Source organism: Zootoca vivipara, chromosome 5 (assembly GCF_965207765.1).
Source record: "Zootoca vivipara chromosome 5, rZooViv2.hap1.1, whole genome shotgun sequence".
Taxonomy (NCBI): domain Eukaryota; kingdom Metazoa; phylum Chordata; class Lepidosauria; order Squamata; family Lacertidae; genus Zootoca; species Zootoca vivipara.
The window spans coordinates 8403636-8429037 of NC_142588.1; the positions used below are offsets into that span (position 1 = coordinate 8403636).

The 25402-nt window shown below is 44.0% G+C and overlaps 1 protein-coding gene across 12 annotated transcripts in view; it reads right to left on the reverse strand.

Annotated features, from left to right (window-relative positions):
• The window catches only part of CTBP1 (C-terminal binding protein 1), a 50559-nt gene that overhangs the window by 16581 nt on the left and 8576 nt on the right, over positions 1–25402 (reverse strand). For 4 of the 12 annotated variants that reach the window (XM_088670000.1, XM_035137574.3, XM_088670001.1 and 1 more), the window contains exons 2-4: positions 15649–15731; positions 11131–11352; positions 6259–6413 (exon numbers count right to left, since the gene is read on the reverse strand). In XM_088670000.1, the coding sequence (XP_088526126.1) occupies positions 6259–6413; positions 11131–11137 (162 nt within the window). In that variant the 5' untranslated portion in view covers positions 11138–11352; positions 15649–15731. The remainder of the gene's footprint in view (positions 1–6258; positions 6414–11130; positions 11353–15648; positions 15732–25402) is intronic. The other 8 variants (XM_088670003.1, XM_035137576.3, XM_088670004.1 and 5 more) reach the window with 3 other exon arrangements.

Here is a 25402-nt window from a genome sequence, read left to right on the forward strand (position 1 = left end):
TTTACCTGGGAGGTGAACCAGGCAGGAACAGGGGCTATGGAATGGGCAGAGTGTGGGTGTAATAATGCAGGCCCATCAACGGCATGTCATTGCAATACACCCATAATAAAATGGCAGTCTGAATGGGCCCTTACTTATTATTCATTGTTAATCACCAAGTAACACTGAAGCATAAGAGTTTAGCCGACGGCTGAACACATTCTCAGCCCTGACACTTCAGTGGGAAAACCAGGCTGCAATGCAATGTGCTCGTACATGTCAGAGTAAGCCCCTCTGAATGCAATGGATCTGACTTCTGAAGACACAGAGCACAGGATTTACACTTACTTCCTTTGTGCTGTTTTAACCTGGCAAAATACCATGGATTAAGATGTTATGTACTGTACTTGGTAATCTGACTGCTCTGGGCCTGGTGCCTGCCAACGGTCTGTGGTGCAGGTTTCGATTTTAGTATCGTGGCAAATCTCAAGACATTTTTCAGGTTTCACTGAACTTGATTGTACCCTAGTTGTTTAAGCCAAGAAGAAAAAAAGCCTTTGGGAAAATAAAGCAAAATAGAAAAATAGAGCAAAGCAATTGAAGTGTTTTCTTGTGGAGCTATTAATACTGTGAAGAATGGTTGTTCCTTTCTGATCCTTTAACTTTTTCTAAAAAGCGTAACACAAATAAAACTACCGAAAGGTAGGGAAAGGTCATTCCTACCTATCCCACCAATCCTTCAAAGTAAACTAACTCTGGAGATAGGCATTATGCAAAGAGCTCCAAAGCGAGCCAAGATTTTATGTTCCGAAAACATCATCTGGTGTCAATTTATACGAGAGGCATCTAAGGTCATGAAGAATTTCCCATCAGCTCCCCAATAAGTGGACGTCTGGCAAGATGTTCTCTTGCTGTCAATAGTTTCCTTATTTCTCGAAAAGAGTAACAAACAAAAAACAAACCACCTCTACGGTACAAGGATCAAAGTTGCCATAAGCACATCAAATGGCACAACTGGCACCAATTAGGGTTTTGCCATCTCCCATTCCACCTTGTTTCCATCAAACTCTTGATACAGCCACTGTGCACAGATACAGAAGAGATGAAGAGGATTGGCTGCTAGGCTTAATGCACACCTATATGGCTGTTCTCCATTCTTCAGCAGAGGTTCCCCTTAGCCTCTTCTTTCGGCTGCCAACTTTACCTGCACCCAGGAGGCTGAAGAAAGCCTACAGCTTGTTTCAGAAAAGCAAAAGAAAGCACAGCATGGGAGCTCCCCCAAATATAAATTCTTTCCCCCCAGGGACTCCCACCCAGCGGGACGTGCATTAAAGAAGCACTTTCCAAATCATTCATTATCTTCTGCACAGGCCTCATCTCTTTACATTTTAGCCCTAAGCTTCCAGATGGCTCACTAAAAGCTCTTGAGATGGGGTACAAAGCAAATGAAAATAATGTACCATATTAAGGGCATTGTTTTTTGGGGTGTAGGTGTGGGTACCAGTACAGTGGTACCTCGACTTCCGAATGCCTCAACTTCCGAAGGTTTCGACTTACGAAGTCGCCAAACCCGGAAGTATTTTCGCCGCGTGCGCGTTCTGCGCCTGTGCAGAAGCGGGGCGCGCGGTCTGCGCATGCGCAAAATGGACGCTTCGACATCCGAAGGTTTAGACTTACGAAGAGCGCCGCGGAACGGATCGCCTTCGTAAGTCGAGGTACCACTGTACTCATATTCTGATCAATTATAAAATGCCTCTCTTCCCCTCCCTACTGAACTTGTGACAAACGTTTAATTAAAACATTGATAAAAATACAAAATAAAAACTGTGAATAGTGCCAACGGCACCGGTCACAAAAAGGCCACTGCGGGGTGCATCTTCTGTGAAGGCAAAGCATTGCACAAAATTAGAGAGTTGCTGCTGACTGCCTTTGCCCAATCTCATGCTTACCATGGGAAGTCAATTCTATGTCCTGTGTTTGTGACAATCACATAATATTGATTTTCTAAACACACACCGGGGGGGGGGGGGATAAGCTGTTATTGTCCAATAACAATAGGCAGCATTCACTGATACCAGGGTATTAATAGGCAAAGGTAAAGGACCCCTGGATGGTTAAGTCCAGTCAAAGGTGACTCTGGGGTTGCGCCACTCATCTCGCTTTACAAGCCGAGGGAGCCGGCGTTTGTCCGCAGACAGCTTTCCGGGCCATGTGCCTTCTTTCTGCTTCTGGCACAACGGAACACCGTGACGTAAGCCAGAGCGCACGGAAACGTCGTTTACCTTCCCGCCACAGCGGTGCCTATTTATCTATTTGGACTGGTGTGCTTTCAAACTGCTAGGTTGGCAGGAGCAGGGACAGAGCAATGGGAGCTCACTCCATCGCAGGGATTTGAACCACCAACCTTCCATTCGGCAAGCCCAAGAGGCTCAGTGGTTTAGACCACAGCGCCACCCGCGTTCCTAGGGTAATAATATATTGTCATCAGCATATCAAAGCTATCACACGCTGTATCACACGGGTGATCTCGCCCAGAAGCTCTATGCAAATATGGGCACTCTGCCACCTATGGCCTTTGCTATTCCACCACTCTCAGCCGTCCCAAAGTCACCCACTTCCTGAAAGCAATGGGTTGCACCAGTCCAGAAACTTGTAATGAAATCTGACCAAAGCTTTTTTAATGTTTGCATTCCAGTTGTTGTCTATGCTGCTTCCTTGAACCCAGCTCCTCTTTAGGCCACATGAGTCGCGTGTAGGAAAGGGTATTTAGCAGCAACCGTGTTTGTTGTTGTTTAGTCGTTTAGTCGTGTCCGACTCTTCATGACTCCATGGACCAGAGCACGCCAGGCACTCCTGTCTTGCACTGCCTCCCGTAGTTTGGTCAAACTCATGTTCGTAGCTTCGAGAACACTGTCCAACCATCTTGTCCTCTGTCGTCCCCTTCTCCTAGTGCCCTCAATCTTTCCCAACATCAGGGTCTTTTCCAAGGATTCTTCTCTTCTCATCAGGTGGCCAAAGTATTGGAGCCTCAGCTTCACGATCTGTCCTTCCAGGGAGCACTCAGGGCTGATTTCCTTAATAATTGATAGGTTTGATCTTCTAGCAGTCCATGGGACTCTCAAGAGTCTCCTCCAGCACCATAATTCAAAAGCATCAATTCTTCGGCGATCAGCCTTCTTTATGGTCCAGCTCTCACTTCCATACATCACTACTGGGAAAACCATAGCTTTAACTATACGGACCTTTGTCGGCAAGGTGATGTCTCTGCTTTTTAAGATGCTGTCTAGATTTGTCATTGCTTTTCTCCCAAGAAGCAGGGGTCTTTTAATTTCGTGACTGCTGTCACCATCTGCAGTGATCAAGGAGCCCAAGAAAGTAAAATCTCTCACTGCCTCCATTTCTTCCCCTTCTATTTGCCAGGAGGTGATGGGACCAGTGGCCATGATCTTGGTTTTTTTGATGTTCAGCTTCAGACCATATTTTGCGCTCTCCTCTTTCACCCTCATTAAAAGGTTCTTTAATTCCTCCTCACTTTCTGCCATCAAGGTTGTGTCATCTGCATATCTGAGGTTGTTGATATTTCTTCCGGCAATCTTAATTCCTGCTTGGGATTCATCTAGTCCAGCCTTTCGCATGATGAATTCTGCATATAAGTTAAATAAGCAGGGAGACAATATACAACCTTGTCGTAATCCTTTCCCAATTTTGAACCAATCAGTTGTTCCATATCCAGTTCTAACTGTAGCTTCTTGTCCCACATAGAGATTTCTCAGGAGACAGATGAGGTGATCAGGCACTCCCATTTCTTTAAGAACTTGCCATAGTTTGCTGTGGTCGACACAGTCAAAGGCTTTTGCATAGTCAATGAAGCAGAAGTAGACGTTTTTCTGGAACTCTCTAGCTTTCATGGATCAATGCCTTGAAATGCCTTCATGGATCAATGCCTTGTCGTGGCGAAGGGGCTTGAATAACTCAGAGAAGCTATGAGCTATGCCATGCAGGGCCACCCAAGATGGACAGGTCATAGTGGAGAGTTTTGACTAAACGTGATCCACCTGGAGAAGGAACTGGCAAGCCACTCCAGTATCCCTGCCAAGAAAACTCCATGGACAAAGACAACAGGCAACCGTGTTAGGGGAGCTGAAAGTGAGTCTATTGTCTACAGCCCTGCATTGCAGGGGTTTGGTCTAGATGGGATTCCTTCTGACTCTACAATTCTACGACTTTGAAGCAGCATCTCGTCTGAGAGGCCCTGATTCCCTGCCCGCCCCAATAAAAAAAATTAGGTAGGAGAAATAGCGCAATGCCGAACATCCTCCCTTCACTGAATTAGAAAACTGAATGTGCTTATCTTTAGGAAAAATGAGGTCTGACCTATGGTAACCTTGGATTTAAAGGTCAGTCGCCCATATTGGAGTGGAAACATTTGAGTGCTTCTGACGAGCTACAATCTGAAGCAAGTTATCCTGTGAGATGCTGCCAACATCTTTGGTGAAATCTTCCATCTATTAGAGGAAACAAACCTGACATTTCTCTGAAAAGGTCAGCCATTAGCAGTTTATAGAAATTACACTAATTTGTTTGGTGGGGAACCTTTTTTTTATGAGACTTCACAGATAGATCCAGATCTATAGTTCAATACTAGTTCACATTTATTCTGCAGAGAGACTAGCCATTTATGTAAAATAAAAAATTCCTTCAGTAGCACCTTAAAGACCAACTAAGTTTATATTTTGGTATGAGCTTTTGTGTGCATGCACACTTCTTCATTTATGTGTTGGGCTGTTCAAAAAAGCAAATGTTTAGCGTTCTTGCAGCACATTTCATGTGTTTAAAAATGTACACTGTCCCAACAGCCTCTAAGAAACCCTCTGCAAGGCCAGCATTGCTATAAATCGGGATGGGTCTTATTTCCAGCCTTATTTTCAACTTTCTTCCTCAAAGGCAAGTTTCTGGGAGTTGCATGCTAGTGGTCAGCAGTGCCAAAGGCAAAAAGGGGGCACAGAAGCCCCACCTGGCACTGATATTTGTAGGGTGGGCTATATTCCAGCCGCACAGAAGTCATAGGTTTATAAACACAAAACCCCATTTCCATCCTCTATCCTCCATCCAGGCGAGTAACAGGCCCTTAACATAGTTCAGCAATGCATTGCAGGCAAGTAAACGCACTACAAGAGGGTGCTGAGAGTGGCTGTGGCCTGAGGAGAGCTGAGAAGGCCAGGAACTGGTACAGAGGGGAGCATTTGGCCTCTGGTTCCCCTTCCCTGAAATCATTAAGCATGTGCATGGCTCTTGGAAGACCTAGAGGGATCATCAACAAAGCAGAATTTCTGGGTTTGCACTCATAAACCCTCGCCCAGTTTAGAACCCTGACTCTTCCTCCTTCTCCTGTTATCATTGCAATTGGTCGGAGCAATCACCAAACCATCCAACCAGGAAAGAGAGCAGCTCGTAGCCAGGGCTGGCTTCCCCAGTCTGAAAGAGCATGCCACCAGTGCCAGGATATCTGAGTCTCCTAAATATTTACACTCGTACCTTGGATCCCAAATGCCTTGGTACTTGGGACATTTTGTCTCCCCAACACCCGGAAGTGACTGTTCCGGTTTGCAAACCATTTTCGGAAGCCGAATGTCCGATGGGGCTTCCGATTGGCTGCAGGAGCTTCCTGCAGCCAATCAGAAGCCACGCTTTGGTTTCCAAATGTTTTGGAAGTCAAACAGACTTCCGGAAAGGATTCTGTTCCGACTTCCAAGGTACGACTGTATTAATTAAGTTTAAGGTCAGGCTTCCTCAACCTCGGCCCTCCAGATGTTTGGAGACTACAATTCCCATCATCCCTGTCCACTGGTCCTGCTAGCTAGGGATCATGGGAGTTGTAGGTCAAACATATCTGGAGGGCCGAGGTTGAGGAAACCTGCTTAAGGTTGTTGAGATTTGCCAGGATTTTTGAGATTCTGCCCAGGGCTGTATACTCCTCTGCCCATTATCTGTAAAACAGCCTGCCATTTTAGATTATCCTTTCAGGTGCTGCACAGAAAATGGGGAAAGTGGTAGTGGTACACGGTGTTCACAATACTTCCTAGACGGGTAACTAAATTACAGTGGACGCTCGGGTTGTGAACGTGATCCGTGCGGGAGGCACGTTCGCAACCTGCAGCTGCGCACGCGTGGGTCGTGATTCGGCGCTTATGCGCATGCGCCGAAACCCGGAAGTAACCTGAAAAGAAGCAACCTGAAGCGTCTGTAACCCAAGGTATGACTGTAAATGTTCAGCTGCACCTTTTCGTGAATTTCTTGCGTGGACTGTGCATCGCAAAATGCAACAGTGGCGACGTCCTTCAAGATTGGCATTTCCACCGTGCAGTCCCGGCCATCCAGCAGTGCTACCAAAGGACGTGGATGCATAGGCCCGTTCATGATTGGTGGTCGAATGCCTGAAACGAAAAGGGGAAGCGGTGCTTTATACCACATGCTCAATTACATCTCCAAGGGAAATCATGTAAACAAAATATCTTTCTTCAACAGCTTACAGCTCATCAGAAGTAATGACCGGGGTGGCAGAGAGACTGAATTCTGAGTGGTTGAAGCAAAGAAAAAGGTATTTAGTGGCTGGCAGACCTTAAAAACAGACTTCTTTTGAAGTCATATGAGAAAATGGAAATAATAAGAGAATCACCTCAAATCCCAGACTATGGACTTCAGGTTGTGAAATTGCAAAGACACGATACAAAGAGTCACCAAGAATATTCTCTCGTTGCACTTATTACATGTATAAAGCCACTCACCCCCCCCTGCCAGATTTACGTATAAGCTAAAGCTTAGGGCCCCAGACCCTTGGGGGTCCCAAAAAATTTAAAGGAAAAAAAAAACCCTGGGTGTACATTTCCAAAATGTAAGATAAATAACAAATAAAATAAAATTACTTTGATAAAATACATATTTTGTTATGTGCAAATGGCTTTAGATACCTATTAGGTCCATAAATACCTATTAGGGACCCAGGTGGCGCTGTGGTTAAACCCTGAGCCTAGGGCTTGCTGAGCAGAAGGTCAGCGGTTCGAATCCCTGTGACGGGGTGAGCTCCCGTTGCTTGGTCCCAGCTCCTGCCAACCTAGCAGTTCGAAAGCACGTCAAAATGCAAGTAGATAAATAGGAACCGCTACAGCGGGAAGGTAAACGGCGTTTCCGTGTGCTGCTCTGGTTTGCCAGAAGCGGCTTTGTCATGCTGGCCACATGACCTGGAAGCTATACGCCGGCTCCCTCGGCCAATAATGCGAGATGAGCGCGCAACCCCAGAGTCAGTCACGACTGGACATAATGGTTAGGGGTCCCTTTACCTTTACTAGGTCCATAAATTACCATATATTCAACACACAAAAACAGCGACAATTTGTTGTTGACAAAGGACAGCTGGACATATAAAGGGCCCCATTACCTTCAGGAGCTGAGGGCCTCATCAAACCTCAATTCGGCCCTGCTCACCCCAACACCTGGGGAACTAAAAAATCCCCTTCAGGTGACAAGGCATTGCCCACATTGCCCACAATGGCACATGCGGGCAAGCAGGCTAGGGACTTAGGGGGACTTATTTACAAGCAGCGCAATAAAGTGACGCTTCAATGCTTTGAAATGATATTTTAGTAGGATCCCTGTCATGAGAGATTACCTAGTCTTTATTTAACACACACTGCCCCCCTGAAACCCCACACATACTTTGCTGCGCAATAAGCTGGCATACATGACAGAATGAAGAAAAATGAATAACCAAAGAGGGCAATTGGCGATATTCCTGTTTGTGGTTATATTGCATTTAATTAGTGAATTCTATTCAGTTTAAAAGCTTCATTTTGAATTCTAATGACCAGAGGGGAGGTTTTCCTGCAGTACTATAATGCATTGATCTGTGGCACTACGATATAAAAACCAGTCTAATTAAATAAGAACAAAATTTATTTTGCCCTTTGTAAAAAGAAAGAAATAATACTCCCCCACTGTAAGGTATACTTCCAGGCACAAGCATTTTACGAGTCTTCTACAATCACACTGATAGGGAAAAAGCAGGTATGGTTGATGAAGCTTACGGAACCAGAGGCAACAGCTGGTTAGAATCACCCAACCACGTTCAACTTTCCCAATTTCATTGAGCTCCTGAGAATAACAGAATCATAGAACTGTAGAGTTGGAAGGGACCCTGAGGATCATCTAGTCCAACCCCCTGAAATGCAGGTATATGCAGCTGTCCCATACAAGGATCGAACCTGCAACCTTGGCGTTCTCAGCACCAAGCTCTAACCAACTGAGGAAGACACACGTGTACAAATTCAACAGGGCTTTGTTTGTTTGCTATTATGTTAATGCTGTTAATATTGTTTTATAGATATGAACGCTGTTGTGCTTTGTGAATCCTATAATGTGATTTTTGGTGTAACTGTGATGTTTAGCTTATTTTTTCGTTGTTAATAGTGTTATATAGATGGCAATTATTTGTGATTTGTGAATGTTTTACTGATGATTTGTTAAGTATTCTATGCAATTTATGCTGTATTCGTGATGTTCCATTATGTTATTTATATCTTTTGTTTGTAAGCTGTTTGGGATTTATTTGAATAAAAAGCAGCATAGAAATAATAATAATAATAATAATAATAATAATTATTATTATTATTATTATTATTATTATCAGCCAGACATGAAGCCAAGTGAATGGAGCTTGTTCCTCAATCTGTCTCTCCCAGTGCTAGGTATGGGGAATTTTTTCAACATAGTTTCAGTTAAGCAGAGCTAATCATGGATTCTTAACAGTGCTTTCGGAACCTACCGTAGTTAGCAGCCCAGATTTGACGGCTGTTAAGATACCTGCGCAAACCTTGTAAATGCAATTCGTATTCTGCAATTTGTCATTTTTTGGATGCGTAACACATGTGAATGACCTGACCAAGAAGCCTTCTGTCAAAAGCATGTCTATTTCCCAAATATCCCAAGAGTTCAATTTACAATAAAGACGTATTATGACTCAATATAGGCTAATGCCTGGGATATGCACGAGGGGAGGTGGGGGGACAAAGTGCTGCAGCTCTTTTCTCTTCCAAGCATTAAAGATAAAGGTAAAGGGACCCCTGACAGTTAAGTCCAGTTGCGGACGACGCTGGGGTTGCGGCGCTCATCTCGCTATTTTCCAGGTCATGTGGCCAGCATGACAAAGCCGCTTCTGGCAAACCAGAGCAGCACACGGAAACCCCGTTTACCTTCCCGCTGGAACGGTACCTATTTATCTACTTGCACTTTGACGTGCTTTTGAACTGCTAGGTTGGCAGGAGCTGGGACCGAGCATCAGGAGCTCACCCCGTCGGGGGGATTCGAACTGCCGACCTTCCGATCGGCAAGCCCTAGGCTCAGTGGTTTAGACCATGGCGCCACCCGCACCCGAGCATTACAGTCCATTAAAAGCGAAAAAGACACCCAGCCAACGCCCTGGGGAAGGTCTTGAGGGTTAGCCTCACATTCCACAAGCAGTGGACATTCCTGGTGGGCACAGAGCCTCTGCCACCATACCTCCCAGGGCTGTGCTCACTTGGGGAGCCGCACAGGACACAGTATTCGCAGGGGAAGTAAAATCTTTTGCGTGCTCTCAGACTACCGGGTGGCCTGGTGGACACAACCTCGCTCTCCCTGGCTTCGCTGAAATTCAATTAAAAGAGAGCACAAACTTCCCTGCAAGCTCAGGGTTAGGAATAGGCTAAGCCCGGTCCTTCTCGCTGTTCCCCTTGTGACAATGGCAATGAGAACGACTCAAATTATGGAAAGGTGAGCTGGAAAAGAGTTCTCCCCACCTCAGCAGTATCTCCCCACCCCTCTCGCCATCATTTAGCTCACTGCTCTTGCTGTGGGATGGGTAAAGGGACTGGGGCAGCGGTGGGTACTGCAACTTGGGTGCTTTGTCGCCTTCCCTAGAAGTTTTTAATAGTTATTTTGCTATTTAGTTGTCATTATTTGTCCAGATGGTTCTGTCGTTCTCTCTCTCTCTCTCTCTCTCTCTCTCTCTCTCACACACACACACACACACACACACACACACAATTACTGAGTTTTGTTCCCAGTCATTCAGGAAAAAAATCCCACAAAGATCTGTGGAACAGACAGCATCCTGGAAAGTTGCATATCACAGGCTCTAGTCTAGGACTGTCCAGACACATTAAACTTACGAATAGGAACATGGAGGATACAGGCTGCCTTAGAAACAGCTGCCTTCAGAAGCAGAAGCACAATGCAAACATTCAAAATTAAAACCCAGGGTTTTAACGGCCAACAAACAAATCTGAAATACAGAACCCAATTAGAATGATGCTCCCCTCTGTCTTCCTCTCGCTCTAAAAGGAGGTTGTGGTGTCAATCAGAGTGACCCACCAGTCAAAGACCAGCAATACTGCTATTGCAGACTTGTGAAAAATGGGGAAATGCAGGTTCAAATCCCACCTCTGACAGTGAGGAACCCTGAATATCTGTTTTTTCTTTCTTCTCCTTTTCTCTTGCTTTCTGTTTCCTTAGCATTCTTTCCTTAGCATTCTCCTCTCCTTGTCTTTTCTTCCTTCTGACTTTGCTCTCTTTTAGACTAAGCAGCCGCTTTATCTCGGTATATCATACAAAGATAATTTGTAATAGGTGTGTATCTTTGAATGAGTATCAATAAATTTCTTTATTTGTTAAGAGAAAGGAAATGGGGTGCTCAATCACTTTTGGCTCCAAAGCCCCCAAACAAAATTACCCCAAGGGACTGTGGTGCTGGACAAAAAACTATTTCCCACTGCTGGTTTCAATTATAGCCAGTGAGGATAATTAACCATGGATTTATCCTCATTTGTTTGAACAAACCAGAGTTCCTCTACGTTCAGACGTAGCAGGGAACTCCAGGAAGCTTAGGGTTGTGTCTGAAAAGTCCCAAACACAACGATGGCCATAAATATGATGCAGATCAAACCCTCACTGCAACACAACTTGCAAGAACCGAAGATTAAATTAAATTAAGAATAGAACTTTAGCCACAAGCAAGCATTTAAGTTTCCATAGCTGAACAAGCATTTCCTTAAAAACAAAGTCAAAGTTGATTAAAAACAGTTGTAAACTAGTTCCAGAGTTCTAGGAACCCCAACCAACCTGACATTTCTTAAACTGGGTTTCAGTTCCAGAGTCATTAATTCCACTTCTCAGCTATTTACAATCTTCAGTACTGGAAGTCAACACAGCAACCTGTCATTTGATCCTCCTTCTCATGTCTTTAATTTTTCTTTCAGCCTCCTGCAATCTTGAACCAAAGCTTTTAAAACTTCTTATCCACTGTGCAAGCTCTGTATCTTGGGGCTCGAGTTCAAATTTTTACTAAAAAATTAAAAAACAAACAAAATACAGTAAGACAACATTAAGGGTCTGACAACTGCAAAAGCCAGCAAGTTCAAACTTTAAAAGTTCTCACTGAATCCACTTTCCAGCTGCAAATGAGCAGAACAGGAAGACAATTTAAGTGCTGATGGAAACATGGCATTGTTTAGCCCAGGAATAGGCAAACTCCGGCCCTCCAGATGTTTGGGACTACAATTCCCATCATCCCTAACTAACAGGAGCGGTGGTCAGGGATGATGGTAATTGTAGTCCCAAACATCTGGAGGGCCGGAGTTTGCCTATGCCTGGTTTAGCCCCTGCTACTTTAGGTTAAATTAACACCTATCCATAGAGTGAGCTAATTCCCCCACCCAAAAAAATGACCCCTGAATTTTTTAACTTTATTGATATTGATTCTGCATTTTATGTTGTAACTTATGTTGTTTTATGCTGTTTTTAAGTCACATTTTAATCAATGTTTTATATTTGCTGTTAGCCGCCCTGAGCCCAGTTTTTAAACCGGGAATTATTATTATTATTATTAAACACAAAAGTTAGAAACAACAACACACACACTTTTTCATGTTGCTTGAAGATTGTTGCCAGTGCACTTGAGCCTACCTTCTAGAACAGGCATCCCCAAACTGCGGCCCTCCAGATGTTTTGGCCCACAACTCCCATGATCCCTAGCTAACAGGACCAGTGCTTGGGGAACATGGGATTTGTAGTCCAAAATATCTGGAGGGCCGAAGTTTGGGGATGCATGTTCTAGAAGGAAAGCAGAAAGGAAAATAGTGCAAGAACCGCTGAATGGCCCACACTCACTGAGAGGAGCAAACTGTGATTGACAGCAGAGGGTGGCATTAGCTTATGTTATCAACTGAAAAGCTTTTTCTTTGTAAGATCTGTAGAACACATTTTGGAGAGGCAATAGCGATGTTTAAAAATGACATCGTGTGTGCCTGTGTGTACGTTTATAAATATATACAACTCAACAGTACTTGGAGGGGTTCGGTAGATATTTTATAAATGCATTGAAACATGTTTTACGAACTGGGAGGCATGTGAAGATTCAGCACATGACCTTAGTAAGTTTGCTGCAGCTGTAGGAACTAAAGATCCAGTGAGAAGGCTTAACTTTGAATTTCCTGTACACAGGGAATGAAGTTAAACCAGGCACAGGCAAACTCCGGCCCTCCAGATGTTTGGGACTACAATTCCCATCATCCCTGACCACTGGTCCTGTTAGCTAGGGATGATGGGAATTGTAGTCCCAAACATCTGGAGGGCCGGAGTTTGCCTATGCCTGGGTTAAACCCTTAATGTCTTCAAAATGTATTTTTAATTATGTATCTAAGAATGCAATTATTAAACTGCTTTTGGTCTACTGACCACTGATGAAAGAGACCACTAGCATAACCCTACCAGGCATGTATATATGATCCAAGGATAATATTTAACCACTCCCACATTCTTTTGCAGTGGTAAATGCTGGGGATTTAGGGCATTGTCAGCCCATTCAAGATATTCTTACACAACACTATCAAACCAATAGTTACGTAAATTCAACTGACAAATATACCCACAACGTAACTGGCTGTGTTTGACTATATAAATTCTTTATACAGCATATAAACATAACTCACACAACTCTTTTCACATTATCTAATTGAGTAGAAGCAATCAAGGACCAACATTTAGAACAGGAAATACAAACAGATCAGTTCTTTTAAACGTAATGTCCAAATAGAAGCTTTTGTGTACCACGTATGTACAAATGAATCAGTTTTTTTTAACGTAGTGTCCAAATAAAAGCTTTTTGTGTTCCACGTATGTCTTAGCGAATACAAGTAATGTAACAACTTTAAGGAGCAGTACTTGCAAAAGATGAACTTTTCTTTGTAATGTTCCACATCTGCATTTGCATTTACTAAATTAGATAATGTGAAAAGAGTTGTGTGAGTTATGTTTATATGCTGTATAAAGGAATTTATAGAGTCAAACACAGCCAGTTACATTGTGGGTATATTTGTCATTCAAGATATTCTGCAAACTATCCTACTGTTAACCATTTAACAGATTTTTGAAACATTAAAAACTTTTCTTGATATGTGATATTTAGTAGAAATCAAGGACAAGAACAATCTTTCACCAATATACAGGGCCAGCCCAAAACATTTTGGCACCAGAGATAAACCACAAAATTGTGCCCCCCCCCATCCCCCCGCCAGGGAATTAAGGGTGAGTGGAATCACAATAAATTTCGTGGGCTCATAACAATGATTTTGTTTTCTGATACAGAACAGATTAATCAACAAATTCCTGAAGCAAAACCTCTTCACACAAAAATTCCCATCACACCTTGATCTGACGATAGCACCCCTTATACCCTGCTATTGATTAGTTTTAATGCAACACACTGTGGTTTAAACGGGATGGTTTTACCGGTATTATATTTTATTATATTCTGATTAAATTCTGAGCAGTGCATTGAAGGCATAATTGCAAGGCTCTTCAGCAAATGTTTTAGGTGCTATTCTAAATATTAAAAATTTGAATATTGAAAATCATATTACTATTTTTTAAAAAGTTGTTTTCTCTAAACAATAGCACAAATCCAGAGGGAGATAGGCTGCAATCCTACTACACTTCAAGCACGGTATCCTAATCTAGACCATCTAAGAGGGTTGGGAATTGGAGGCACTGCTATACAGTGCTTCCTCTGGGAGATTGGTGTTTGGACCCCTGGGTTCTCACTTATGGGATGCCCCGGGGCTCCGTCCTCTCCCCTATGCTTTTAAATATCTAGATGAAACTGCTGTTGGAGATCATCAGGGGGGTTGGGCTAGCTGTGCATCAGGATGCAGATGATACCCAGCTCTAATTCTCTTTTCAGTTGGAACCAGTGAAGGTCCTGTGTGAGTGCCTGGAGACAGTTGGAGGGTGATCAATGGATTGAGGCTGAATCCAAACAATACAGAAGTACTGTTTCTGGGAGACAGGAGGCGGGCAGGTGTGGAGGGCTCCCTGGTCCTGAATGGGACAACTGTGCCCCTAAAGAACCAAGTGCACAGTCTTGGGGTTATGTTGAACTCACAGATGTCCATGGAGGTGCAGGTCAACTCTGTGTCCAGGGCGGCCGTCTACCAGCTCCATCTGGTACGCAGGCTGAGACCCTACCTGCTCTCAGACTGTCTAGCCAGAGTGGTGCATGCTCTAGTTATCTCTCACTTGGACTACTGCAATGCGCTCTACGTGGGGCTACCTTTGAAGGTGACTCGGAAACTACAGCTAATCCAGAATGCAGCTGCCAGACTGGTGACTGGGAGCGGCCGCCGAGACCACATAACACAGGTTCTGAAAGATCTACTTTGGCTCCCGGTACATTTCTGACCACAATTCAAAGTGTTGGTGCTGACCTTTAAAGCCCTAAATGGCCTCGGCTCTGTATACCTGAAGAAGCATCTCCATCCCATTGTTCAGCCTAGACCAGGGGTCCCCAAACTACGGCCCCCGGGCCGGATGCGGCCCAATCGGCCTTCCAATCCGGCCCGCGACGACCCCCGCCGCCCGCTGCCGCCGCCCGCTCTCACGGCGCGCGGCGCAGCGGCGATCTGAAAAATCGGCAAAAAATCGCCGAAAATCCTTTGTGCGCATGCGTACGGGCCTCTCCCGACCCGGAAGAGGTCATTTCTGGTGCACTTCCGGGTCGGGGGAGGCCCATACGCATGCGCACAAGCGATTTTCGCCGATTTTTTTTCCGCCCGTGTGCGTGTGCGCATGCGCACGGGCGAGCACTCCCCCGCCCTCCGGCCCGCTGCGCGCGCACTCCCCTGCAGTCCAGCCCACCGCGCGGTCGGCGCGGCGGGCACCGGCCCGCCGCTCCGTAAGTCTGGGGACCCCTGGCCTAGACACTGTGGTCCAGCTCTGAGGGCCTCCTGACAGTTCCCTCACTGTGAGAAGCAGGAACCAGGCAGAGGGCCTTCTCAGTAGTGGCGCCTTCTGTGTGAAATATGTGAGCTTATTTAAGTAAATATGAATAGGATTACCGGTATATGGTGTTCCATTGAAATTAATGGGACATAAATTAGTTGCAACTCACTGGTCTTATTGCTTCGAGTAACTTTCTCTGGATTTGGCCAATATCATTTCAACCCATGTCTGCATGGAATGAAATGCACAATTTAGAGTTAAATTTAAAATTGATTTGTATGCCACTTCTCCACAGACCACTATAATTACATTGCTCACTGCATCCCTCTGATTCATGATCTGTAGGCCCAACATTTGACCTACCTTTCATTTTTTAACATCTGTTTGCAAAGTCCAAAGTATTTTTTTCTTTTTTCCTCAAAACAAATGCTTGAATTCTCCTTTTTCTGAAAAATATATAAATGCCAAAAAAGCACAACACTTATGAGTAACCCTATAAATTACAAGCCAGCAAGTGTGTGAAATGAAGGGTAACATAACAGAACAGAGTTCCATGTTTTCACTTCGATAGAAGTTATCTTGCACAAATGTCTTAGGATTCTTAATCTTCATAAATTCCTTGTGGGCACTGCCTTTTTCAGAGGTTTACTTTTGCTTTAACATGCAATGAACTATGGGGTTTTTTGTTTTGAAATTAACATGCATTATTCAAACATTTAAAAACAAATACTTTTTAGAGATGGCATTGCTGGCACTGAACATATGCTAGACACTCAGAAAAGTCTTGCAGTCCTACTTGTAATATGTTCCCTGTGATCCCTTAATTCCATCCCACTAGGCTACCAATTCTTCCAAGCACCTGAAGATTGTAAATCATTTACAGTATCATTTACTGCTTATATGTCTGGGTGCTTTAAAAACAATGATAACCTGGTGAATCTCTTATTCTAAGTAGTTATTTAAAGTGCTCCAGATGTTAGCTTCCTCTTTTGCAAAAGCTCCACAAAATGTAGAAAAACAGCTAACGGGCAGGATACCTATTGCTACGGAGCCTAGGAGGTACTTGATTGTTTTGCCCCAACACTGACCCTGTCATTGTGTTCATGTTAGCAGCAAGTAAGCAGAGCAACAGGCACAGCTGACACCTGTCTTGTGAGTGTCTGTCTTGCAAGTTGTCTCCAAAGGCACCTCAATGACTCTCAATGACTGGACAAAGCAGACATCTGGGAGTGCCCCTGGATTAACGTGCAAACGCATTCTAAGTACAGTACTGTATGTCTGCATAGGATCCAATGTAATTCTCTGCCTGGTGGATCATTTCTGTATCTACACAACATCACACACTTCAGGGGGTTCACCCTCATGATCCCTGGAAGCAACTCTCAACTCTACAAGTCTATGGCTCTATTTCATGGGTAGGCAACCTAAGGCCCAGGGGCCGGATCTGGGCCCATCACCACCTTAATCCGGCCCGCGGACGATCCAGGAATCAGCGTGTTTTGACACGAGTAGAATGTGCGCTTTTATTTAAAATCCATCTCTGGGTTATTTGTGGGGCATAAGAATTTGTTCATCCCCCCCCCAAAAAAATATATAGTCCGGCCCCCCACAAGGTCTGAGGGACAGTGGACCGGCCCCCTGCTGAAAAAGTGTGCTGACCCCTGCGATTTAAAACGAAACGTTAAGAGGGTAGCACAGAGCAGAGACTTCCAACTGAATGCCCATAGGTGCCAGGCTGGTGGCCCTTGTGTTGTTGTTTTTTGGAACTAGAAGTTGCTTCCGTCACACTTTTCTGAAATTGTCAATGGGTGGGTGTTCTGTGTGTGCATGACTGAGAGGGATTCGCTTGGGCAGAGAGAGGGAGAGGGGGATGTGTAGTTTGTCACTATGCAAAGTGTACAGTGGTGCCTCACTAGACGAATGCCCTGTAAGACGAATTTTTCGCTTAACGAAGATATTTTTCTAGCGGAGGTTGCCTCGCAAGACTAATTCGTTTTGTGAACAATTCGTCTAGCGAATCGCGGTTTCCCATAGGAATGCACTGAAATTCAATTAATGCGTTCCTATGGGCAAATAAATAAATAAATAAATTCAATGCATTCCTATGGGATTCGCTAGACAAATTTTTCGTTATACAAATTGACCCATGGAACGAATTAAATTCGCCTAGCGAGGCACCACTGTATAAGTGTGTGAGAGAGATTGTGTTTCTGGGTTTGTGTGTGTGTTATTTTTCCTGGTACTGGAGAATGTTCCCTGTTATTTGAGAGCAACAGCATAAGTGTGTGTGTGTGTGTGTGTGTGTGTGTGTGTGTGTGTGTGTGTGCAAAACCAGTATTGTGTGATGTATGCAAATCAGGAACAGTAGGAGACAGACTACTTCCCCCGACAAGCATGAGGTAGTTCAATGATTGTACTCTTATCTAATTTAGATAGGCCATGCCCCCCATTTCTGACTGGCACCCAAAGCACCTTCAAAATTCACAATGTGCCCACCGGTCCAAAAAACGTTTGCGACTCCCAACATAGAGCTGCGCAACACACAATACCATGCAGGAGAATACCACTGACACTCTTGTAAGGTTTCTTCTGCCATCCCACTCAAATATGGAGAACACTACAAAGGCATTTATCACTGCAGGTAAGGAAAAGTCATGGTCAACTGATCCTTTGAATGTTCCGCTTAGATCTCCAATCTACTTGCACAGAGTTATGGATAAAAGCCTGAAAAGCACGAGTATGATTTTTCTTACATTTATTGTTTTGGCTAACATAAGGCCACATGAAAGCAGGGTCTCCTCAAGGACATTCCAAATTCCTTCCCAAAATTTTCAGATAAATAGCACAAAAGAACCAAAAAGAGATAAATAAAAGGAAGCAAAGGTTTCCCCTCTATTACCAATGAAAGAAGGGGGCATGACCTTCATACATCAACTGTCAATCACAGCACTCGTTTTGTTTCTGGTGACATCATTTCCTAAAAAGCGGCGCTCATCCTATCACCTCAGAACAAGTTTGAACACACCTTGAACAGAGGTTTTTTTCCCCCTTTAATGAATAACTTTAAACATATTGAACTACAGTGGTACCTCTACTTACGAATAACTCTACTTACGAATGTTTCTACTTACGAATGGAGCTCTGTCCGCTATCTTGGATGTGGTTTAGATAGGATTTTTTCTGCTTACGAATTTTTAGATAGGGTTGCTTCGACTTACGAATTTTTTCTCCCAATGCATTCCTATGGGATTCAACTTACAATTTTTTTCGACTTACGAATGTGAGTTCGGAACACATTAAATTCGTAAGTAGAGGTACCACTGTATTTGTCTTCACTGTGAGGAATAATGGCATCCACCAACTATTCAGAGAGGGGGATTAAGTCCCCACCTGCTCAACACTTTTCCCATCAATCAGCTGATTTGAATAATTACGGCTGCACTGTAATGCCTGAAATGGTTTCAGACATGCAAACTGGTTGTAGAGCTGTACAGTTCGATCAGGGTCTATATCTGGGTTTCTACATCCATGACTCAAGCAGAAATGTTAGGGAGCAGCAGAGTGGCACCTGGAAGGATCATATTATTATTACACAATCCAATCCCAGCTGGTTTTACAAAAACAAAACAAAAACAAGCTGAGTACTTCATCTGCGTTTTCCCAAAATCAAACCTGTTTTGTACTTCTGATTTCGAGTGGCACATTCAGCTAATTCATCTGATCTGAAGGAGACACTTTCCTTTTCTTGAGACATCAACTTATGAAGGTTTTCTCTGTAGCAAAGCTTTCGCTGTGATTCATCTCCCCCTTAGCTAAACTTGCTATTTGTGGCAGAATAGATAAAAAGAAAAATGTTACATTTAAAATCATCTAGCAAACCCCACCGTTAGTCCCTGATGCCATCTGAGCCTATTAAAATCACTTTCTGTGATTAAGTGCTTGATGTTATTCTTGTGAAACTGGGCCCTACAATCCTGCAAATCAAAGGAAGTGGGGTAGAGTCAGACAACCATGTACAAAATGGAAACGCACCAGAATTTACTATGGAACAGCCTTTGTACGCGCAGTGCCCTCCAGATGTTTTGGACTGTAATTCCCATCTTCCCCCATCAACCACAGCCAAGGGTCAGGGCTGAAGGAAGCTGCAGCCCAAAACATCTGGATGGCACCAGGTTGACGGAGGCTACTGTCGTATGTGCCATCTAATCGTTGTTCACAATTAGCCAGGCGCCAGGCGCATTTCCCACTTGGCTATCAGCCATTTGCAGCCAAGTGATGATGCCTGGGCACCAGGATGAATTTCAGGAACCAAAATGCTTTTTCTGGCCAGTCTGGGCAAGAGTGGTGAACAACATTCTAGTTAACTGTCGTCACTTCTCTTCACTTACCCCACCCCACTGCCCTGGTCACAGTTATGAAGAATATTCTTACATTATGAACGGTTCATGTCGCCATTACGAAAAAGTGGTCGGAATTGACGTCAATATATATGTGGGCTGTCCCTGGATCAAGTGACTTTTCTTCTTTAAGTTCTCAAAGTTCTTAGCCTAGCTCAAAGTTGTTATCTGAACTGGCCAGATGTTTAACTCATAATCTAAACCACCGTAAATCCATTAGGTAAGAGAGAGCATCAGAAAAGACATGTTTGGATCCATTTGGCTGTATGGGCTCATGACCCTTTATTAAATCCACAATTCATCTCTTGAACCAAGCTCTATCAAACATGCTGCATTAATGCTTGCTTTGCGCACAAGGGGGGAAAACACTGTGGGGGAAATATTTCTCCAAGCAATTGCATTTCATATTGAAGAACGGCTTTTAACTAGAAATTACCAGCCGCCCTCTGGGGAAGTTATGGGCACTCAAAGCACTATCCAACACATTTAACTGTGCTATGTTCTGGCTCTTCAAGTCAGTGATCCAGCTTGATGTCCTTGTACGTTCAAAGAAAACCAGACAGAAAGCTCTCCATTTCACACCTGCTTCCTTTCTCTAAATCACATATAATTGTGCAATACACAAGTAAACTAATACATTTTCATTGTCCTAGCAAGCAATTAATAAATAAATATTATTGTAAGTGAAATGATTTAAATTCATTATTTAATTCTATTTTCTTATTTAAATAACAACTTAAGGCTCCTTGATTAAAATCAGCCAACCCTGCATATAGTGCTGACCTATTTACTTTCTGTGCACCATTTATGATTATGCAATCATCAAAACGTACTTATGTTTCGATGGGAGGGTTTCAAGATGCAGCACACTGAACATTTTGTGTCGTATTTGCTAAGACGCTCCAAAGATTTTAATACACTGTTAAAATCTAAACTCTGAAAAAACTTGACAGCTTGTGTGCTTATTCAAATACGGCACAGCTGCAAAGATGTAAGTCGGGCCATTTTAGACAAAGCTAAATTGGAATTCTTTGATCTGCATGAGCCCCGATCAACAATTTCCCATATGTAAAAGAAGGTGGGGGGGGGAGAACCGCTGCTGACCACATCCTGTCACATCTACTGCACTGGCCCTGCCTTTGCACAAACAGCTATGGTTCTATGGGATTATGCATCCTCATCCCCACGCGATGGACATTTGGAGAAGGTCTGGCTTCTCCATATTCCGTTCAGATACTTTTGGTTCAGTGTAGACGTAGACTTCCATAGGCACCTCCCCACTTGTGCCCGATCAGCACAAGCACACAAGCACAACCGCTGGCACAACCACTGTTTTCAGCACTGAAAAGGGGACAGGACAGACTTGCATGCGCCCTGCTGACATGTGCAGTGGTTGGGAACGGAAGCCCCACGTAAGCAGAGATTCCCCCCCACACACACACCCTTGCTTAACCATTTGCCTGGTAGCCACAGGCAACAAGGAATTCCATGCAAGCGAGTTTGCTGGTGAAAGAGGGCTGGATCTCTCCATTCCACTGGCATCAGTCAACTTGGGTTCTCCATGTTCTACTGCTCAGTAGAAGGCTTTTGCCTGTTAAAAAGCTGCTATCCTACATTTCCATTCTGGCTGTGGAAATGCGGGCTGCTAACCTCTTAGTACAGTGGTACCTCGCAAGACGAATGCCCTGCAAGACGAATTTTTCGCAAGACGAATGCATCTTGCGATCTGATGGTGACTCGCAAGACGAATTCGTTTTGCGAAAAATTCGTCTTGCGATTCACGGTTTCCCATAGGAATGCATTGAGATTTAATTAATGCGTTCCTATGGGCAAAAAAAAAGAAATTTCAATGCATTCCTATGGGAAACCGCGATTCGCAAGACGAATTTTTCGCAAAACGAATTGACTCGCGGAACGAATTTAATTCGTCTTGCAAGGCACCACTGTAGACGTATAAAAAGAGGGCAACTCTGGTTGCAAAAGTTGTTTATTTACCCATTTACAAGTGAGCTTTAAAGTTATTTTAGTTACTTTCTTCTTGCCGGTTGCGGTGGCTGAAGAGTAGCTTAGTTTGGTACGTGGAGACCTAACCATCAGCCGCTGCATTACAGAACTGCCAGTTAACTTCAACCTGACATCTAAACGCAAGCTCATTATAAAAACCTCTTAAGGCCCTGCTATTAATTACAGTACAGTTTCCTTTTGAGAAATTTAGGATCATAGAACTGTAGAGTTGGAAGGGGACCCAAAGGTCATCTAGCGAACCCCCCCCCTTGCAATGCAGGAACTGATTTATTTAGCTATGAGAAAGCTTGTCAGGGAATTAATATTTTGCTGCCAAAAAAAAGCCAGCAAAATTTTAACTCGGCTGGCCATCTTTTCCCTGAGGGCAGAGAGAGAGGCTTAACATAAAGGGAGGAAAGTGTCTCATAAACATCAGGAAAATCTGCAGCATCTTCAAAGAAAGACCACAAAGGTATCTGTTTGCTCTAAGGACTTGCTCTGGGTTACTCAACGCTTCTCGGTCTTTTGGCTAAGACCAAGTGTCGATATCTCTTGTTTAGCTCAGATCAGTGTCCTCAGAATGCTTTCAGATGATCTACAATACTTTATTTAAAAGACAAAGGTGGTACGATGCTGTTGGTCTGAAGGTTTCTTTTCCAGCACTTCCGGCCACCGGAATATAGGTATCGCCTAGAGGCCATTAAAGCAAGCATCCACTTAGTTTGTCACGAGACTAACTACAGCAACATAGTTCACTTTCCAATCATTTTGTTCTTTTGGTGTACAGTGGTACCTCGGGTTACAAACACTTCAGGTTACAGACTCCGCTAACCCGGAAGTAGTACCCCGGGTTAATAACTTTGCCCCAGGATAAGAACAGAAATCACGCGCTGGTGGCAGCGGGAGGCCCCATGAGCTAAAGTGGTGCCTTAGGTTAAGAACGGCTTCAGGTTAAGAACGGATCTCCGGAACGAATTAAGTTCGTAACCAGAGGTACCACTGTACAGTGAAGCTGCACCAGAAGAGAAAGCAGCGTATTTGTTCGACAGGCTTTCAGACATCCTCCTGTGTGGTAGTGGGGGAAAATCTGGTGGTTTGCAAAGGATGGACACCAGAAAAGTGATTCCTGGTAGAACAAATTTTAGGAATAGTTTAGCTATAGTTTAAATGTTATTTGTGTTAAGACATTATTAAATTTCCCCGACTACGCACAGAACAGTGCATTTTTACTCAGAGTAAGCCCACCAGTGTTCCATTTATTTTATATATTAAATTTATATACCACCCTTTACAAATAATCAGGGGATCCTGCACCTTACAGAACACAGGACTGCAGCCCCCCATAACGAACACAGAGGTTACCACTGTACAGTATTTGGCTCTGGTCAGACCTCACCTGGAGTACTGTACTGTATCCAGTTCTGGGCACCACAGTTCAATAAGGATACTGACAAGCTGGAACATGTCCAGAAGAGGGCAACCAAAATGGTCAAAGGCCTGGAAACGATGCCTTATGAGGAACGGCTTAGGGAGCTGGGTATGTTTAGCCTGGAGAAGAGAAGGTTAAGGGGTGATATGATAGACATGTTCAAATATATAAAAGGATGTCATATAGAGGAGGGAGAAAGATTGTTTTCCGCTGCTCCAGAGAAGTGGATACAGAGCAATGGATTCAAACTACAAGAAAGAAGATTCCACCTAAACATTAGGAAGAACTTCCTGACAGTAAGAGTTGTTCGACAGTGGAATTTGCTACCAAGGAGTGGGGTGGAAACTCCTTCTTTGGAGGTCTTTAAGCAGAGGCTTGACAGCCATATGTCAGGAATGCTTTGATGGTGTTTCCTGCTTGGCAGGGGGTTGGACTGGGTGGCCCTTGTGGTCTCTTCCAACTCTATGATTCTAGGTCTACTACACATTTTGCCACTATCAAGCTCTGCCTAAGACCTTTTAGAGCTGTTGCCTGGCAGAACAGACGTCCCTAGGCTAGCTAGGCCAAAATCTGACTCGGTACATGGGCCATCCTCCATCCTGCTATACTTTTCAGGAAGGCTCTGAATCAGCATCAATGATAACTACTGCAGCACTGACCACTTCAGCTTCTCTGGAATCATAAAGGCCCCCTTCCCCTCCCAATATGCATAGCTTCCTTTGAATTTGCAGCGTTCACCCACCCCACCCATAGTTCTTATCTATTAAGACTATGAGAAGAATGTTTAATAATGGAGCAACTTCAAGCATGCATCTATACAGACACGACTGACACTATCAGACTTCGAAACCAGCCATCTGTTCAGGGTCGAAGTGATTCTCCACCCCACAGTATAACTTCAGTGTAACTTGGGTACGACACCTACTGTATGTATTTCCAAAGTATCAAGGGGGTTGCAGGGGGCTGGGCTAGATGGCCCTTGGGGTCCCTTCCAACTCTACAATTCTACAACCAGTCTCAGAGCCATCAAAAACGTGGATTGTAAAAGGAAGAAGCAATTTTGGGCTCTTCCAGCAAAGGAAAAAATAAACCCGGCCACAGGAAATGAATCCCAGCCCTGCCCCCAGCCTTCTCATCTCTCACGCATACTTTAAAAAGTTCAAACCGACTGTTACAACCATGCAATCATCATTCATATCTTTTCCTGGGCTAATTACCAATGGCCCCAGGCTACAAAGATATGGGGAAAGATGACATCATCGTGGTTGTTTTGCCAGTTTCTTTAGCTGGGGAATAACATGCACGATAGCCATCTTCAAATATCCAAAAGGGCTGTCACGTGGAACAAGCTGGTTTCCTCTTGCTCTGGAGGGTAGGACCCAAACCAATGGATTCAAGTTACAAGGAAGGAGATTCCCGACTAAACGTCAGGAAATACTTTTCTGACAGTAAGAGCGGTTCAATAGCGGAACTGGACACACTTGGGAGGCGATGGATTCTCCTTGGAGGTTTTGAAGCAGAGGTTGGGTGGATTTTGAAGTGTTCCCTGCATTGCAGGGGGTCCTCATGGCCCTTTCCAACTCTACAATTTTATTATTCTAAGTATCAGCTAATTATGGGCTCCGTGTATGTGCTCTCATTTCTCGGTAAAGTAACAGAAAGCACAGCTTAAGAAACACTGAGCATCACTGAAACAGGACAGTCACCTTCCCACCTGGTTGTGCACAGATTAATAATAAAAACTATTATTATTATTATTATTCCATCCATAAATAATGATAATTTATATGCCACCCATCTGACTGGGTTGCCCCAGTCACCCTGGGCAGCTTTCAACAAATTATAAAACCACAGTAAAACATCACATATTAAAAGCATCCCTCAACAGGGCTGCCTTCAGACATCGTCTGAAAGTCAGATAGTTGTTTATTTCCTTGACATCTGATGGGAGGGCGTTCCACAGGGCGAGTGCCACTACCGAGAAGTCCCTCTGCCTGGTTCCCTGTAACTTCACTTCTCACAATGAGGGAACCGCCAGAAGGCCCTCAGAGCTGGACCTCAGTGTCCAGGCTGAACAAGGGGGTGGAATACAGGACCGAGGCAACAGGCACAAATTCCTCCTTAATGCTCCAATTTAACGTAATAACCATAGAGACATTATGCAGGAAATTAGTGCCTCCCTCATGTCATGTTGTGTATCCACAGAACTGACCAGAGGAGAAATGACCACTGGGAGGAGCACAGAACCAAGAAAAGTCCACCTGCACCAGCACAAACTTCACCTGCC